Source organism: Dermacentor andersoni, chromosome 4 (genome assembly GCF_023375885.2).
Source record: "Dermacentor andersoni chromosome 4, qqDerAnde1_hic_scaffold, whole genome shotgun sequence".
NCBI lineage: Eukaryota > Metazoa > Arthropoda > Arachnida > Ixodida > Ixodidae > Dermacentor > Dermacentor andersoni.
The window spans coordinates 106,324,241-106,344,259 of NC_092817.1; the positions used below are offsets into that span (position 1 = coordinate 106,324,241).

The 20,019-nt window shown below is 45.7% G+C and overlaps 1 protein-coding gene across 4 annotated transcripts in view; it reads left to right on the plus strand.

Moving 5' to 3' along the window:
• The window catches only part of LOC126536561 (uncharacterized), a 161,188-nt gene extending 142,092 nt beyond the window's left edge, over nucleotides 1-19,096 (plus strand). The window contains exons 13-21 of one of the 4 annotated variants that reach the window (XM_055074097.2): nucleotides 769-911; nucleotides 2,551-2,826; nucleotides 3,884-4,036; nucleotides 10,113-10,369; nucleotides 12,829-12,981; nucleotides 13,422-13,455; nucleotides 15,604-15,651; nucleotides 16,514-16,726; nucleotides 18,618-19,096. In XM_055074097.2, the coding sequence (XP_054930072.2) occupies nucleotides 769-911; nucleotides 2,551-2,826; nucleotides 3,884-4,036; nucleotides 10,113-10,369; nucleotides 12,829-12,981; nucleotides 13,422-13,455; nucleotides 15,604-15,651; nucleotides 16,514-16,726; nucleotides 18,618-18,653 (1,313 nt within the window). In that variant the 3' untranslated portion in view covers nucleotides 18,654-19,096. The remainder of the gene's footprint in view (nucleotides 1-768; nucleotides 912-2,550; nucleotides 2,827-3,883; nucleotides 4,037-10,112; nucleotides 10,370-12,828; nucleotides 12,982-13,421; nucleotides 13,456-15,603; nucleotides 15,652-16,513; nucleotides 16,727-18,617) is intronic. The other 3 variants (XM_050183578.3, XM_050183579.3, XM_050183580.3) reach the window with 3 other exon arrangements.
• The last annotated feature ends 923 nt before the right edge of the window (nucleotides 19,097-20,019 follow it).

A 20,019-nucleotide genomic window follows, 5' to 3' on the forward strand; every position in this document is an offset into this window, starting at 1 on the left:
GCGTCCGGGGGCAGCTGCTCTTATACTCTCGGCGTCGCGGTCCAAAAGGGAAGGTCACGGGATGAAGGTCACGGGACGGCGGAGCATGAGCCCACGACGGCGCGCACGGTCGAGCCGAGAGACCTGCTGAACCGAGTGTAGTGACGCATCGCCAACCCACCCACACGACGGCGCGAACGGTTGAGCCGAGAGACCTCCAGGCTCCTCATTCGGGGAACTCCGCTCCCCGGCTGCCGCGCTTTGACAAGCGAGGGCACACACACACACGCACACACGAAGACACGTGGCACTGAAACACGCCTGGACACGCTTGGCGGGTAGGCGTTTCGGCGGCGTCGAACGGGCCAAAATGTCCGCCGCTTTGAACAAAGCCCCGGCGTCCGTTGCATCCGCGCCGGCATTACCGCGCGTTGTAGGCGAAACGTAACAACACCAAATTACTGGGTTTAACGTGCCGAAACCACCTTTGGTTATGAGCCACGCCGTAGTGGACTCCGGAATTTTGGACAACCTGGGGTTCTTTAACGTGCACCTAAATCTAAGTACACGGGTTTCGCATTTCACCCCCAGCGAAATGCGGCCGCCGCGGCCGGGATTCGATACCGCGATCTCGTGCTCAGCAGCCCAACACCATAGCCACTGAGCAACCACGGCGGGTAGCTTCACCCCAAGGGGGGAGGGACACCAGGGGGGCGGGGGCAGCAGAGAAGGACTGCGTGAATATGCGTTAACGCTCTGTTTTTGTTCCTCTTCGCCACGTTTTCGCAGAGCAACTGATGGTAGAATTCCGGGAGGTCCACAAGAAGATGTTCGGTACAACGACCGCCGCCCCTTCGGAACGCTCTGGGTCCCAGCAGTCGCAAGTCGACGCTGAACTTCGCAAATCGGCGGCCTTGATCAACGCCCAAGAGGTAGGCATGCATGTTTCTGTACCATGCCACGGGCTTGTGGTCCGCGGGCGTTATATTATATAAAAGGAGGCTGCGTAACAATGCGCGGCTTATATGCAGGGACGAACGTTGTTCACGTGGTATTCGCTGGAAATATTTTAGGCGTGCTGAGCGGCCGCTTATCTGCTTGTTTAGATGTGTTGTACAGTCGGCCACAAGAGTTTGCTGGACAAGATTGCCACGAAAAGTGTTAATGTGTGTTCCGTTAAGGCATGACGATTCTGATTTAGTGGAGCGCTACACATGTATAGGTAGCGAAGGCTACTGCAGTCTGCAACTTTGAATCCAAGGCCCTGACTTTCTATATGTATCCAGGCTTTCTATAGGGATGTTTTTTCTTTTCTTTTTTTTTTGCATATACTGTGTGCCGTAAACTTTTGTGGCCGACTGCACGCACATTTTGCCCTGACACTAGATAGCCTCCCGAGATGCCATAGAACCCGGCGATGAGTCTTCATTGCGAGCTGCGATGATACGAACAAGAAAGGCATCTTGTTTACTCGGTACATCAAATTTATCTACATGAACAATGTGACCGTCCTCCTGAAGTTGTTACATGCATAAACCGCATTTGTTCACCTAAACACCTTGGTGAAGGCGTGTCATTGCGTGGTATATATTTATGTTCGTGCTGCATCGTGAATTTTATGTGTGACCAGTCATACAAGTGCCTCCATGCAGTTGTGACGGCGTGCTAAATTTTTCATCCCAGTTTCGTCTGCCAAAGGTGTCGCACAACTGCTGGCGCAGCTGCACTAACCTTCACTAACCCTGAAGCTTGCACACGCGTGTTCCGCGCGCTCGCTTCACGTGTCGAGATGTTCACTCGTTTTTTTATCGCTAAGAAAGCTATTATAAAACCACGTATGCGGGACCACTACATACTATAGCGTTTAGCTTCGGCGGCTGAACTAGCAGTCTTGTGTTTCGTATGCGAATAAGAGCTCCGCCGGTTAATACGTTTTCTCTTCTCATGATAGAGTTTTATCATAGCGGAGGCATATATTAGTCCATGTATCGTAGTTCTTATAGATCTCGCGGTGCCGTCATCGACCATGACGCGTAACAGCGTCTTGGATTGCACGAACGACTCTTCTCCTTAGTAAAAGAAAGGAAAAAAAATAATGATCGACTTAAAGATAATTGTGTTGCTGCTTGCACATTTACGCCAGCAGGTAATGCACAGTCGCTCGTAGGAATAAACTTTCTCTGAGCTTGATTTGCAACGCTGTCGCAAGACGTCGCCACCTGTCGTACGCCTGTGCTATGCTAAACCTCTCTAAAGAAGGGTTCCTATAAAGGTCCCCGCATCTTCAGTGGACAAGTTTAGCCTGTAGAGCACTCAGTCGTGATTATCTAGCCGCGAAAAAATTATGGGTAGCGTAATGCTCGTTCTGCGAATCTTTAATTGTTTGCCATCGCCGGGCTGCCAATGCTACTGCATGGTGGCCGCATTCAAACGTGAAGGCTGTATGTCCAGCGGCTCGGCGAACACAGTGGCGTTTCTTAGAGCGCGAAGCGAATATCGCGTCGCTTGTGCACACTAATACCGCACTAACCAATGGACAACGGCTGGCTGCTGCTCCCCGGATCGGCGCAGGCGCAACAGGCGAAGGAGACAATGGAGCAGGCTCGTGGAGAGCAGGCTAAGACGGTCACGGACGATAAAGCTGCGCCGGACGCAGCGGTAGGGAAGGACGTTGAGGATAAGGACAAGGCTCAGGGCGAGGACGAGTCTAAAAGGCAGGCCACCTCGGTTCCTCCTGCCGACAAGTCCAGCGTGGATGGGATACCGCCTGAATACCACTCGACCGTGTCAGCAAGCCCCACGGGACCGGGCTACGTCACTGACTACGCCACGATCAGTCTACCCAGCGTAAGCACTGGACTACTGGATGGAATGCTGTCGACAGGCGCGCTGAATGTATGCATGCACATGTGCTCTAGGTTGTGGTAGCCGTGGTTTGTTTTCTCTGTCAAAGGGGGTTGCATGTTGTGTCTGGCCAGGTGACGACATGCGACCGGGTGTTCACGCAGAAGTATGTGCATGAACGCGTGAGATAGGGATATGGAATAGTAAAACCATTTCGACTTGCTAGCCCATTCATTGCTACATAGAAGCGACTAGGCTAATTGTGTGTTCAGTGGCCGCATTCACGGAGTGCTGGTGTAAAAACGCCCGACAAAAGGGTGACGACTTTGAGCCACGCAATCACTATGTCTAAGGGCCCTATATACTGACGGTAGCAGCAAATGATGACGCGTTCATGTCGCCGAGGAAGTCGGAGCAGTGAGTTCTGATTTTTTTTTTCATTTTCTTCGATTGCAGACGGTCTTGTGATGACGTTACGAGCCTGTGGGCAGAGTAGTCGTGTTTTGTAAAGCCCATTTTGCCCTCAATCAGCAAAAATTAGTGCCCTCAATTAGCACCGAGCTAGAGGAACCTTATAGCCGTAGGTACCGGACGTTGGTGCGAGTGACTCCGTGAATATGACCCCTGATTGGCTGCCGACTACTTGACACCGGTATATGGCTAATTTCCATGATCGATCAGTCTCTCGTTAGCCTCGGGTGACAGAAATACGCACGCATGATTTTCTCGGAGAAAAAAAAGATTGCAGCCTGGAAAAATGTAACGAGGCTGAAGGCATCGTACATTCGATCTTAATTGAATATGCTCGAACTTTACATGTGACCGTGCCCAGTGCTCTGAGGACTGGCGTTCCCACAATACACGTTTCATAGAACAATGCTACGCTTTTAAGATATCGCATGTTTTCACGGAAACAGTAGAGTGCGCGGCTGCATGTTATTTTTTTATATATATGCGGAGGAGAGGGAGGCTCGCTCTTGACGAACGTGTGTGTGTGTCCAGTGGCGGTCACTAACGACCGGTGTCGTGTGCGTCGGGCTGCTTGTCTTGCTTGCTCCAGGAGGTCTCGTCATCGGTCGAACCGTCCAGCGAGCTCGGCGGCATCGGCGGCGGCAATCGCAAGCGCCACTGGCCGGCCTACGTGCCGCCCACGCATCCTAACCCGCACATGTTTATTCAGCCGGCCAACGCGGACAAGGGCCCTAACGGCTTGGTAAATGGACGCCTATGCTTGCCCCTTCTCCTGTCCTTCCTCATTAACCCGCCTGCTTTGCCTCTGTTCGCTTGGTGGCTGCAAATGGCCGTGACTCGTTTTCAAGGGAAAGGGGGGTGCTCGACTTCTATGCGATGAGTACTTAGCTGAGAACTAGGACTAAACATTGCGGGGACACTGAAATTGTACGACCATTTAATTTTGTCCCTCGAAGTTCGCGAAGACTCAAAGGTGGTATAGCTGCAATACCGGTGCGCGAGCGGAAGATATACTAGAGTCGCGCATGCATGGAGAATCGGGCTAAGCATATCGCATGCTGTGCTAAAAAACGTTCCATATATCGTAAGCGGTTCCGTAGCCTGTGTTGCTTGTGCTGGCGTAGCACTGCCTTCAAGGGATTTTTCCTTTTAACACAAGTACTACAGTAATCAATATCCGTGACAGTATGGATATGTACCACTTCAGATCCGCTAACGATTCCGTTCCACATGCGATGGTGGTGCAATGGCTGAACTAACGAGTGCCATGCTGTTGTCGAGTTCATGGGCGAATGTTCACTTCGGTTTTAATCAAAAGTAGCTGCCAGGTTGCATCAACGGGCACCGCCGATGGCAGAAGCTTTGACATGACCGAGCCGCGTGAATCTGTAAATGGATACATGGTGCCGGAATGTAACTCCTCGTATGAGAACGCCAGCTGCACGCATGCTCGATACTTTGGTGGCGCGTAGACTGTAACCAAGTGTTTCCGTTAAGTCCTCAAAATTGCCTGGGAAATATACTCACAATCAGTGCACATACTACGCAGGACACAGGCGTGCTTGTAATAGTTTGCAAGGGGCATGGCCACTGTACTGAGTTGCTACATGACGCCAGCCGGTGAGCTGTGCGGTTCATGGTTTTCCTTGCGGTAATGGTCTCTAAATTGTGAACGCGCCGTTCGGTGTAACTGCAATTCGCCAATTTGGTATCTATCGAGCCCCTGTAACGCCACTGACGTCGCGACGTGTTTCTCGTGATAAATGTAGTCGCTTTACCGTTCTATGATCTTATGAGTCCATCATGACTGCAGGGAAGCAAGACAGGATATTCTTGTTGGGTGCTTGCGTTAACACGTGCTGGACTTGCTTTTTAACGCACGGGGCTTGCGCCACAACACATGCTGACTCATTGTTAAATCAACAGAAAACTGTTAGGTGCTAATCGTGCAGCAACTCACCGACCTATGTTGGCAACCAGTACATTTACATACGTGGTGATCGAGACATGTTCACGGCGACAGATGGATGGTGGCAACAACGACGTTCTAAAACGCTTGCTATGCGCCACTGTCGCTGCATTTCTCGTTGCTACGCTTTGCGTATGGCTGGGAAGCACAGACGACAAGTAAAAATAAAACATTTTTACTAGGCTAGTTTGTTCATGCAAAGATGCTTAAGGGAAGTCTCTGGCTGTCTGCGGCGCCATTTTGATTCAAAATGTTCCGGTACGAAGATAACGCTATACTTAGTCTGGGTGCAACAAAGCTGTTCGATAAACAAGCATTCAGGCAACCTAAATGTGTCTTAGCATTGGGCAAGAATAGTGCATCGAAGGGAAGCAATCTAAAAGTCTGTTATCGTCTTCCCATGTATTTATTCTCCATTTCACTGCACCAGTATCCTCTGCTTCCTCATTTATTATCATTGCGTAATTTCAGGGGGAAAAGAAAGAAATTGCGTTCAAACTGCAAATGCCCGACTCAGTTACAATCCAGATCGCGTAAAAAATGAAAAAAAAAATTAAATTATGGGGTTTTACGTGCCAAAACCACTTTCTGATTATGAGGCACGCCGTAGTGGAGGACTCCTGAAATTTCGACCACCTGGGGTTCTTTAACGTGCACCTAAATCTAAGTACACAGGTGTTTTCGCATTTCGCCCTCATCGAAATGCGGCCGCCGCGGCCGGGATTCGATACCGCGACCTCGTGCTCAGCAGCCCAACACCATAGCCACCGCGTAAAAAATGAAGTGTGGTCGTCTGCCACATTGCAACGACGGTGACAGCGCCACTGTCAAGGCGGAAGCGTGGGAGAGTTACAAACGAGCAGGATGTGGGGGAGGGCTGTGGAGTTGTCGTTACTCTTGTTTTTCATCGTGGATTCTACACTGCCCGTTGCCGGGAAATGGCGCCACAGATGACGCCTTGCTGGCTTGCCAAGAGAACCAGGGCCCGGGAGCCGAAACATGTTTCCTCTGAACCATATGGAAGACGAGTACACAGGCTATGCGACTACCATGGTACACGCTTGTGCATGGGCCGCGGTAATGGCGTGGCCATAGCCAAGCCACCGCCGACTTCTGGCAACGCAACACCGCAAATGCCTTGGAAATGCGTTTCACAACGTTACATTTCTAATCTCTATCGTCATATCAGACAAATCGCACCTGCAGGGCTTGTTTTCAGTTTCTTCTGCCTACACTGAAACTGATGGCATCGCAGCTGTACATTCGTTACGTTGCGAGCAGATTGTCTGCATACGCAAATGCACGTAATGTGGAATGGAGTTCACGCTTGTAATTTTGACATGAAAACGAACTCTCTTTTGGCATGTTTTTTTTTTTTCCTTCCGGCAAAGTTCCCGGCTCTCATAGTTTTACCTAAACAATGTCACTTCCATTGTACGTTCTCAAAATGGTTAGACCTTTATTTTGGTCTGTACTCAGTAAACATGAACACCCACAAGGATAAGGGAAATAAATGGATGGTTTTTTTTAAATCTACACTCCAAAAGCAGTTTACAACCTCTGAGACGTATCTTTGTTACACAATACACTCTAAAAAACGTTTGCACCCTTTGGGGTGTATATTTGCCACACTACACTCTAAAAACAGTTGCACCCTTTGGGGTGTATATTTGGCACACAACGATAATCGTCATCTGTCTTGTCCGCATTTCCTTTCTTTAACGCTGCGAGCCCGGTACTTTCCAGTAACGAACGGCATGCGCGTTATCAGCATGACATAGCAGTTCCGACAGGAAAGTAGCGGGCGCGGCGTTTTCAAGGAAGGAAATGCGGGCAAGACAGATGACGATTATCGTTGTGTGGCAAAATATACACCCCTAAGGGTGTACACTTTGTTACACTCTTAAAACGGTTGTACCCTTTGGGGTGTATATTTGTCCGACAACAATAATCGTCATCTGCCCTGCTTGCGTTTCTTTTCTTGAAAACTCGGCGCTGGCTACTTTCCTGTCGAGAATGCTGCCTCACACTGATAACGCGCATGCCGTTCGTGACTTCGAAGTACCGGGCTCGCAGCGTTAAAGGAAACGCGGGCAAGACGGACGGCGATTATTGTTGTGGGACAAGATAAGCCCCAAAGGGTGTAAATTTTCTAAGAGTGTAGAGTGTACAATAATCGTCATCTGTCTTGCCCGCATTTCCTTTCCTGAAAACGCCGCGCTCGTTACTTTCCTGTCGAGAATGCTCTGTCATGCTGATAACGCGCATGCCGTTCGTGACTCGGAAGTACCGGGCTCGCAGCGTCAAAGAAAGAAAATGCGGGCAAGACAGATGACGATTATTGTTGTGTGGCAAATGTACACCCCAAAGGGTGTAACTGTTTCTTTAGTGTAATCGTTATCTACTATGCGTGCTTTTTTTTTCTTTAACGCTGCGCGCCCGGTACCTGCAGGTCACGAACGGCACGCGTGTTATCAGCGCGTGACATACACTCTAAAAACAGTTTGCACCCTTTGGGGTGTATATTTGTCCCACAACAATAATCGTCATCTGCCTTGCTTGCGTTTCCTTTCTTGAAAACTCGGCGCTCGCTACTTTCCTGTCGAGAATGCTGCGTCACACTGATAACGCGCATGCCGTTCGTGACTGGGAAGTACCGGGCTCGCAGCGTTAAAGAAAGGAAACGCGGGCAAGACAGATGACGATTATTGTTGTGGGACAAATATACACCCCAAAGGGTGCAACTGTTTTTAGAGTGTAGCATTCCTGACAGGAAAGTTGCAAGCGCAGATTTTTCGAGGACAACGATACGCTCCAATGGGTGTAAACTCTAAATTTTTAGTGTATTCACGTACACTCTTACATAAGTTTGCATCTTTTTGGGTCTTGTCTTTTCCCACAACAATAATCGTCGTAGCCTATCTTGCCCGCATTTCCTTTCCTGAACGCTGCGCGCCCGGTGCTCCCAGGTCACGAACGGCGTGCGCGTTATCAGCGGGACAGCATTCTTTACGGGAAAGTAGCGAGCGCAGAGCTTTCAAGGAAGGAAACGTAAGCAATACAGATAGAGGAGATTATTGCTTCCAGACTACGTATGCCTCAGAGGGTCCAAACCTTTATTTTAAATAGTGGTTTGTATCACAGACAAAAATCGTACACCAGAATATTTTTGCGTTGTATAAGATTATTAATTTGTTGGAATGCTGTTGGCCACGTCAGAGCTTCCTTGTCGGCATTTCGGTTGTCTGTACCCTGTAATTTTGTGCTGCCGTCAGCACGCATAGCATTCCTGGCAGGAAAATTCACGTCTGACAGCGCATTGTTATATATAAACAGTTACAGTGAACTCTCACTTGAGTGAACTTCAAGGGACCGAAGGAAATAGTTCACTTAACTGAAAGTTCACTAAACTGAATATTCACTAGACCAACATAAGACATGGCATACAGAGTCAAAAGCTTGAAGTGCAATTCATGGAGCAATAGAAATGGCATCCATAGTGTTAGAAATGTGTGAAATGGAATTCGTGCATATCAACAAGTACAAGGTTTATTACAGTTATAATGCTGCCTTTCTCACTCAGAAAAAAAATCTGTAATCTTCTTCTGCACTTGTACCTTTAAAGCACAGGAAGTAACAAACTGTCGAAAGAGTCAATGTTCTTGTACACTTCTTCTGGCACAGCTTGCTGTTGAGGCACAAAGTCTTTCAACTTTCCAATGTACCCTCCAACCTCAGCTAGAGTTATAGGGCTTGAAACTGGCTCGGCAGTTGCCTCTTCTTCGTCGCACTCTTCTTCTTCTTCAGGACGAACACTGGAAACAATTTCCAGATCCGTCTGTCCAGCACAGGTAATCAGTGCACTGTCACACTGTGCATAGTCTTCAAACGAAGTATCTGATCGTAACTGATAAGTTACGATCAGATAACTGAGTAAGTAACTGATCGTAAAAATAAGCCTTGGTCCTCTGAGCGAGTTCGTTAAACTGAAATATTGACTTCCGAAATTCGTTCAAGTGAAACATTTTTGCATAGAATCTATAAGAAAACTGCCGGGGATTTTTAAAAAGTTCGTTATTCTGAAATATTCGATAAACCGATGTTCGTACAACTGAGAGTTTACTGTATATATAAAATATGGTTATGCCCCAGTGCATGCAACGAAATTAAATGTGAATACTGATGCTTGTGCGACAAAAATACACCCCGAAAGGTGCAAGATTTTCTCAGGTACGTGCAATTCTATACTGTCTTGCCGGGTCTACGAGTATGCGTGCAGCTGGAACATCCTGATCATGCGTCGCAAATCAAACTTCATGTAAGTTAATTATGTCGTTTGTATTGAGCACGACGATCCTCTCGCTCAAATCGCGCTCGCCATGCTTTATGGCTATCAGCAATACGCTCTACCAACCAAACTAGTGCTATGCAACTTTACTGCTCTTTGCGAAAGCCTAAATTGTCTTGCTCTAGGTGGGACACCTGGACTAAACCACTCAAGAAATGATGACATCAGCACTCAGAATTCTGAGGTTGTCTTCCTCGATTCCGCACTGCTCGGCTTTGGTGGTCTGACGAGGGCCGGCATATTCAGCATGATATAGCCAGTGGCCAACACAGAGGGCAGCTCTGCAGGGGGGGGGGGCGATGGGGGCGGCTGACCTCCCACAACATCCACCTGCCCTCTCTTACCTACCACCATGGAGTGCCCAGTGTGCCTTCCTGCACCCCCCCAAAAAAATGCAGAATCATGCACTCCCCCCCCCCCTTCTCCTTACAGAATATCCTGGCGCCACCCCTGTCATTTAACACACACTATACTTAATTGCTATGGTGTATTTGCATGCAGACTTCGAAGAAGGAGCGGCCGATAGCCAGAGCCGCGCATGTGGCAAAGGGACCCGCACCAAAACCCCCCGTGCCGGGACCAGGAGCAGCTAAGGATGTGCCCATCACGGACAGCCGGGGTCCCGAGGCCAGGCCTCCCAAGAGCTTCTTCGGTGCCAAGCCACTGGTAACCATCGGCAGTTACCCAGATGGCAGCAATCCAAGGCCTAACCGGTTCGCCCGACCTGCTAATATTGAGATCATCGATGCCGACAAGGGGCAAGTGCCTGTTTTGCTAAATACACCGCAAAGGCAAGGTTAAGCTAAAGAAACTTGTCAACATTTCTAAAGCTGAAAAGCATTTCTGGTAATAAGTATAAAAGATTGCAGCTCAGAGCAACAACTTACTTAATTGCTTTTATTACCAAACCATGACAGCGATGACACCACTACATACTATGTCATATGTTTCTCAGTCTTTTTAACATAATGTGCTCTCATTCCTGCTCAAATTGAATGCGCGCCTGTTAAAATTTAAGCTAATATGTAGACTTTTATTTTCCAGCGCAATATAATAAATCTCTTTATTAACAAGAGCTCGTTGCTACAATCTCAAAGAATGACAAAGTACTATTACTTGTTTATTTGAAGCTTGATATATTGTTTAAAACATCGTTTTCTGTTACACACAGATTTGCTTGACATAAAAGTGACATATAGTTAAACCTTAATATAACGAAGTATTTAGCTTTCTATAACTTCTTGTCCATAGAAAGCCATATATCTCGAGCCTTAATATAACAAAGTACGCTAATGCACGTTTTCGATATAACTACATTTGATTGCCGCCGCGAACGAATACCCATTCAATAAATGGAAACTGTCACGGACGCAGACAGTCAAGTGGTTGAATTACATGCAATTGCTTGCGAGCGCACTTCTGCACTTCATGTCTCGTGCTGTGCGATAGAGCGGCCGCCGGGGTGAAGCAGCGTCTAAAAACATGAATAGTGGCACTAGTACTAAATGCGAGACCCTCTCGCCGTACATGTGCAAGTGCGATAACATCTTTGCCCTACGTGACGTGCGAGGCAAAGTGTGCGAAAGTGAGCCGGAAAGGATGGTGGCTTGATACACGCCGTCTTCCCTAGTCTTCCGGCGTGCGCAGGGGCTAGTGTACCATAGGTCTATTCGATTCAGCCAAGTTTCTCTGCACCTTCTGCACCTATTCACGGTGCACTGCACCTAGACCCTCGATTCCCCAAGGTGCAGCAGTGCACCCTGCACCCCCGTGCTCGATTGAACGAGCTGCAATGCAAGGTGCCGCCGCGGTGCACTGCACCCTTGAACCTTGCAGCGGGTGGGTGCAGCCCAGCACCCCTTGCACTTTTTGGTTTGAGGTGCCATGCACCTTTTTCTGAATCGAACAAACCTCATGTTACTGAGCGCACGCCGGGACAAGGACAGGAAGGGACGAAGGCAAGCGCTGGCTTGTTTTTTTTTTTTAGTTTCCCGCCATTAACATATGTACGCACACAAATTTACAGTAATAAAAATGATACAACCGAATTATCCTTTAGCCCGGCCGTGGCTGTGCATGACTATCGGCGCGGCTGAGCGCATACGCGGACTGTGCGCCCGATCTTGGAAGTTAACTTGCAGCAGGTGCAACGATTACGCGAGCCGAGATGGCTGGTGGCTTCATGCATGCTGTCTTTCCGCGCCCCTATAGTGTTGGGAGTCGCGTAATCCCGAGTTCCGAAGGCTCGTTGCAACAAGAGGCACAGGAAGCGGTTTTTTTTCTCAGAAATTTCTGATTATTCCGCAATCTTTACAGACCCTTCCCTGTAACAAAAATGCATCGGTGACTACTTAGTCACGTAAACGGTTGAATTTTAATACAGAGAGATTTCGGTATAGTGAAATAAAGTGCAGATCTTACCGAATTACTTATATTTAGGTTTAACAATTGTTGCTATTTCAAAACAACTACAGTCGACCTGTTACCTCTTAACAACTCGTTCACTTGAAAAAAACAACTTTATTTTGTGTCCTTTGTAGGCAGTAATTATGTGCCAATTGCCATTCGTCTAAGCAGGGACTGTTGCAGAGGGCTCTGTATTAATTTTGACCATCTAGAATTCTTTAATGTGCACCTAAATTTAAGTAGATGGGCATTTTTGCATTTTGCCCGCAATGAACTGCATGTAGCCGGACCCGCGACCTCAGCGGCACAACGCCGTAACCACTGAACCAACGTGACGAGTGTGGATAGAAGTGAACTTTTGGTGGGCTGTATTTATGCAGCAGACACGTCCCTATACCTTCTTTTTCAGATGCCACCTTTACAAACTGAGGTAACACTCTGCTGCTGAAAATTACATCACGGGTTTGATTAGGTATATACTGCCATGGCCGAATTCCGTGAGGGATGGAATGCAAATGCACCAAATGAGGTCTGACTTCACTACCTGTAAAAAATCTCTGTTGATTGATTGATTTATGGGATTTAACATCTCAAAGCAGCGTTGGGGCTATGAGAGGCATTGTAGTGAAAGGCTATGGATTAATTTTGACCGCCTGAAGTTCTTGTACATAAAATTAAAAAAATGTCGGTCATGAATTCATAGCTCGCCACTTTAAGATCCCTCACCTCCCAGGTGTAGCTCCAGGATGTAAAAGCAAATCAATTCATCAATCAAGCTAACCGAAATTGGCACTCCATGTCCTCACTTCAGGACGACGACCCTGGACTCAGCGGGAAAGTCCAGTGCTGCACGGACGCCATCCCCTGCACGGACACAGTCACCAGATGCCCCCAAGATGACTGTCAGTATCAACTGCAAGGCACCCAACAGACCCAGCCTGAGCACAAGATTCACTACCAATGCGTGAGCTGTGACATTTGGACTTATCTGTTGTCTTCATTACCACCTTCAGAGTGCTGCAGTCATGGCCACAGCTGATTCCAGGCCGTCAACAATTCACGGTTCATACTAGTTAAAGCAACTATCAATAATGAGGCATTAGGCTGCGGTAAACTTTGTTTCATTCAGATTACACTTTTGAGTGCTGCACAAAGTTTCTATGGGACACTACAGCGTGTAGATATGCCTGTGTTGTGTTTTTGAAGTAATGTTTGCAATGTGATTTTGTGGAAGGAACAACATTGTCTAGTTCTGATATGCAATCCTCATACGCAAGGCACCCTCATATGTGTAGAAAAGGTGCGCAGAAAGCAAATTTAAATAACTAATTTCGAAGTGAAATGCCCAATATATTTGAGTGGTAAACAAAATGTATAGCTGCTTCCTTTTTATTGTCATTTCAGCAGTCCAACACAGCCTACACTGGCAAATCTTGTGGTAAGTTCAATTTTTCCAAATACAGAAAGAAGGTAGACTTAACATTCTTTGGGGCATAAAGTGTGCTACAAGAATTTGTTCTGATGCATACAATACAAGTGTTTTGATAAAACAATTTAGTTTGTCTGTACCCTACAATACTAGCGTTTCTGAATTGTTAAATGTGTCTTACTACAAAACTCCAGCATTTATCTAAGTTTCATTTTCACTGCTGCACATCCATTGGCTGGGAAATCGGAAAGCAAGTTCACTGTATCTTAATGTTGAATTCCGCAATGTGAATTATACTGTGTATTTAAAGGGGATTATAACATAAAATGGGCCCATTTTGTATGATTGTCATGATAGTGAAATTTAAAGTACCTTGTGTCATATTTTAGTGCTCAGTTTTCTTTATTATGTACTCATTGCTGCAAAATAAGCCAAAGTTTCACTCTCCTTGATACACATGTACAGTCAGCCAGAAAAGGCACTATGAGAAAACAAAATAAAGGCGAATTACATTAAAGCATGTAGCTCTTCATTGTGAATGTCTCATCCTTGATAAATCGGCAGTGCCATTTGATTGTAAGTCACAATCTACCATTGTGCCACCTGATTCAAGGGCATGTGGATACAAATGCTCGTAGACGATTGCACATAGAGCACAATGCAGAGGTTCTCTAAAGGTGGGTAGGAAGGGGTGGCCGAATCCCTAATATTTCCTTCTGAAATTTCCTTCCTCTGCCATTGATAAACATGAAAAGCTTGTCACATGACTTCTGTCACATACTGTGCGATTACCTAAAGTTTCACAGCTGTATTCTTTGTGTCCATAGCTGTAAAGACAGTGTGTTTAAACCTTTATTGATGAGTGTTGCCTACAGGCAATATATGAGAATATTTTAGAGCGCAGCTCATAGGCACCCGTTCCCGTGGTGAGCATCGGCGTCGGCGTAATTGAGCAAACGAGCACAGCGAAGGATGAAAGAGCGAATGCGGAGCGCAGCGGGGGATGAAAGACGGCGATGGCGAAGTGAGCGCGAGGAGGAAAGCAGAGGAGGAGGGTATAGTGAAAGAAGAAAAGCGTAGTGCCGCTCAAGACGGGCTTCGCAGCGATGATGGCTATGAGATGGTGCTAGAGTGGCATATGTCATCTGTTCACCAAGGATGCTGCCGATGCCATATAGTATGGAAACAAAGTGCTACATGAGCGGTGGCTGCTGTGAATTGCACCCACGCGTTACCCATGCGCTGCATCTCGCGATATGCCGATTACCGAGACAGTCGCGCCACACTTCTCTCCATTTGCAACGTGTCGCACGAGTCAGATTGTCCGAGCCAGCCAATATATCGCGGAATAAAAAAACTTATAGACCTGCACTCAAATTTTGCATTAGGGAGTACCGTAATTGTCGGTGAATCTTTTTTCTTGCCGAGTTTCGGTGTAGAGTATGAAGTTGCTGGCTTTATGACTTCGCCCAATCCTGAATGACAGGCAGCAAATGTAATTTGTTGGTTTAGTGCAGGAACACTGTATGAGGAAGATGAAGTTTGGCAAAGTTTGGCATGTGACTTTGAAAGCATGGTCACAAGAGACAGACTGATGGAAGATCTCTGGCTGCAGTGCTGTCACACATGTGATGTAAAGCAAATTAAATGTACACCTATGGGTCACATTTGACGAGAGCTGTCTGTAAAAATTCCAAACGAAGCCATAGGTGGCTTGGGGTGAAGCCTACTTCTAGTTTACTGAGTAGTGTTTTTTTCCTATTGCTGAAAAAGTTACTATAAAATATATTTTATGTTCATTAATTATGCTTATTCTCAATGCGTCTTGTGCAACTGGATAAAAAACAAAGATTTTTACGAGCCATTTGAGTGCCGTCATTAAAAAAACAAAAAGGGTTAATCTGCATTATGTTCACTATACGAGAGCTCATTTCAAGCAGTCAGTGTATGTAGTGTCAGATAGTTCTGGATCCTCCTCCATCTCAGTTCTGGAGAGACATTCTTGCAAGCAGAACAAGATTTACTTGCTCCTTTCAGGTCCCTGTTTATCTGTTTATCAGTGCACCATCTTGTGGCACAGATGTCTAGGAACCAAGTTTGTATTAATACAATCATTCCTGTTACACGTCAAACTGACTTTTTTTTTTTGCTTTCCAGAATGATGTTACAGAAGGGGCTGTTGTGAAGACGCTAACATTTAAAAAGGTACCATATATATCTCTTCAATTTTTTTTCAGATTCAGCTTGATCGAGAATGAAACAAGCTTTTATATGACAGTGTGTTTGGGCAAAGCCCCAATGTACACCTCATGTGGTTTTTCTCAAGCATTGAATTTTCCCAGAGTAGGCACTTTTGCATGTTCAGCAGAGTTTTAAATGTCCATGCCATCATTAGGTCTATGCTTGTGCTTTACCACAAATTGCAATTCAAAGCTCCTCTTTCTTTTAATGCCTAAACGGACACTGGAAGGATATGTATAAAATGGGATTATTATGTCATGCTTTTAATAGCAAATAAGTCGCTTTTACCAAGAGTGGAGGTGCGCATAGAACAGCGACCTACATGAAAGTGAGACAGGCTGCAGCGCTTGCTTCCTGCTCCCGGATCAAATATCTGTCTGACATCCCCAGCAGCAGCAAGAACTCGATAGGATTAGTTAATGGCCAACTATTAAAGAACATCGCAATTTACTTGGGAATATAAATTACTGTAATCAGTGAAGTAACCTCTGCGGGTTTATCCCTCAAGTAAGGGCCCAAGTCTGCAAGATACAAGATAATGTGGGTCATTACCAGCATTCAACTTGCTCCGAATTGAGATTCTTTTTTTTACCAATAAGCCATACTTGGCAGTGAATGAACACCAATTAAATGCATATGAATCTGATTTGCCGTTCACTTTTAGTTTCCCCTTTAAGCAATTTAGTCAACGGTATACTACAATGTGCATAGTTCTGCTCCATCCATAGGACAAAGTGCAACGGGAGACGACAACAACAAACTATGGGAGTTTTCTTGAGTCAATGTTCTGCCAACTAGGCATAACTTCTGTTATTGTTGTCCACAGGATGGCCCACTGAACCTGATTCTGGATGGGGGCCTCAACTCTGCGCACGACGGGCGCATCGTGGTGGCCGAGGTGCGCGAGGGCGGCATGATCCCCGTAGATGGAGAGATTAGCACTGGAGACCAGATCCTCATGGTGGACAACACCCGCCTGGTGAACACGTCGCTCACTGCTGCCAGGGTGGCCATCCAGAATGCCATGGCAAGCGCCGACGTGAGTGTGCTCCCTCATTGGCTACTTGATTGACTTGTATTGACATTATTTCCCATTCTCACTTGGGGGGGGGGGGGGGGGGCACAAAGGAAAAAAAGCTGCTTGAGTATCATCACAAGCCAGCTGTCACCTACACTCCATGGCTGCAGTCGGCAACGGTACATGATGAAAATCAAACAAAGATCATATGAACAAATGCCAAATTGAAGCAAATTTTAACATAACAAGACTAAGGAACATTTAAAAAAATGTAATTTGAAGCATGTAGGCCAAGGGAAAGTATACTGCAGTACTAATATGGTAGTTGGGTAATGGGTGCAAAATTTTGCGCAGTAAGATGCTAACATGACAAAGACATATGGTATAAGTAAAAGAAACTGTAGCAAATTAATGTAGGTATGATGGCGCAAGCAACTTATTTCAGAGAAAGAAATAATGCATGACTAGTAGGACATATCGGGGACCATTTGGAATAGCGTGTTCCGAGAAATGTCACATACATCGTTCATAAACTTGTATTTTAACAACACTTAACATCGCATATTGTTGGAATGTGACAGAGCACTTAGTGTGAACATAACCAAGAATGTGCTGCTGGTGCTTCTTTTCTTTGCATCAGTGTGCTTTTGACTGTTTGTAATTTTGTTAACGGGAAACTGTAGAAACAGTGTCAGCCTCGAGTGGCATAGTATTTGTTCAAGACCATTATCTGTATTCCTTTGGAGGAGAAATCGTGGTTGTTAGCGGAGAAAGAAGTCCAAACATCTATGCAGTTCATTAACCTTGAGCCCAAAATGTGCCACCAAGGACATCAGCCTGCCTTTGTTTTCAAGGTATTTTCATGCAACTTGGCCCGTTTTTGTGCAGGAATATTTCCAGAATGTTGGCGGGTTTAATCTCTGCTTTCTTGTGAATGCAAATGAAATCCTTTCTTTATCAGAAAACAGTTGACTAGCACTGAGAAGATGCTGCCAAAGTCTGTGATATCGCAGGAAGCTTGAGGGATTCGTTGCCATATGTTTTTCAATTTTACATCCTTCCTGGCTTACCACGCCCCCTTTGCTCATGGCAAGCCCAGCTTGTTTTTAATTCTCGAAGCATTACCCGTCAATCCAGGCCAATACAACATTTCTTTTTGGGAAATGACACTAGGACAAGATAGCATGTGATAAGGTTTTTCTTAGGAAGGTAGTTAGGGTATGGAATTAGTTTCAATTTTTAAGCAATTTTTAAGTGAAAGATTCTACACCATCAGTGAAAATGGACAGGCCAAAATGAATCGCACCAATTCTTATGCACGATTGCTTCAGAAGCCAAGGTGTAGTTGCTCAATACACAGTGCAAAAATATACTCCTCAGTGGTGTCTGAATCGCGATCTTGTGTACCTTACCAAAAGTTGAAATGCGAAGGATTTTTCCGAGTGCTGTAGTATTTTAACCTGTTTGCATTTAATTTTATGCCAATAAATGCACCATGGCCCTGCCATTGGGCGACATTAGGTAGCAACATTAAATAACTGACGCACTCATGGTGTTTCGCCAAGTAGTAATACGCAACTGCTGGTTTTATTCAGTCAGCCTGGCTTGACTGCAATGGCATATGCCATGCTAGGAGCCAGAAGCAGCATGTGCATGCATTTATCCTTCTGTATATTCAGTGCAAATAATAGTAAAGTCTGTCTGTAATAGTAATACTGTCTCACACAAACCTGCTTCCACCTTCACATTTTGGTGGTACGAAAGTTGGTTATAGCGATCACATGACTAGGCCATACAAGCTTAGCATGATTTTGACAGTCATTGGTCTAAGTAGGTAGGCTTTGTTACTCTGTGATATAATTTGGGTAGAGACAGAAGTTGCATTTTATGCTTCTACTTGCTGTTGTTTCAGAATGACCTCCGGTTGACCATCGCCAAGATGCCGTAACATGCCCTAACCGCATTGCTCTACACAGCGTCCTGCCTCAGAAAGCCATAAAACAATGTTCAGTTGTTTTTGTTTTTATGTATGTAACCCTATCAGGACACAAACTGCAACAGTTTTAGTTCTGTGCACTGTTCTGATGACCATATGCAGACTTGGCCATTTGAAACAATGGCAGACATGGAGAACAAAATGCATATGCAGCACTTGTCGGAGAATACTCTTAGATGAAAACTTTTTGAAATTCTTGTACATACAGATAAATCAAGCTTGCTGAAGTATTTTGTTTGTTGTTGTACCATAAGCAGACCCAGCGTTGTCCAGAGTATGTAAATAAAGGAAAGATGAAAGTTTCGAGTTTTTGTCTTGCTGGCATGCGGTGAATCGACTGTGTCCCACTGTGACATAAACCCTCTACATTTGCATCAATAAATGTGTTCCCTGGAGCACTTGTATAAAGGTGTCAATTTTCTCGTAGTATATCCCATGCCTAGAGGATTTAGCAAATCTTCTGCGTTTGTGAGTAAATATGAAAGCCAACTTAAAACAGGAAAAGTAAAAGCTTACTGAAAAAATAACTGTAGGCAGTAGCACAATGCCATTTTCACCATGATGCCCAGAAAATTATGAGATTGTTTCTAGTAATAATTTATGCAAGGCAAATGGCTCTGGGTGTTTAAGTTGTGCTTGTTCCTGTAGCCGAGATGGTTTTTGTAGTTCAGGCATGGAGTCCTCATTTGCGAAAACAACTAAACTTCGCAAATGTTTCAAAATTTTCGGCCTGTTATGGTGTAGTCTACTTCAATTAACCCTAAAAAAAAAAGAGGCAACAATGATTTTTCTGCAAACAGAATTAGTATACCTGATTTCTTGTCTCACATTTGCACAACTCAGTTTGATTATGAAGGGACACCTGTCCCTGTCCTTCATACTCGCAGAGTTGTGCTAAAGCGAGACGAGAATATGATGCACAAACTCGCCCATTGAGCAATACTACTGTGCCTAAAAATTTGGTGAAATGAGCATTGTTCCAAATTGCAGTTTGCCACCGACTGACGAGTGCCTGACTGAGGTGCCAAAACATCACCCAGGTTCAAACACTCCTCCACTTGTTTCACACAATTGCATTTGTGGTTTTCATGTTCGGTAGATGTTTCTATAAATTCTGTTCACCCTGAAATTCTTGAGCCTCTCAAGAACTTGCTCGTTATTGTGTTATTGCATGCCTAACTCTCACAGAATGAAAGTGATTAGTTGTTGGACATTAGGAGGGGAGAGAAGAAAAGGGGAACGCAGCGATGTCCACCAGAAAACCGTTTGGCTGGTTACCCTACGCTGAGGGAAGGGAAAAGGAGCATAAAAGAGAATG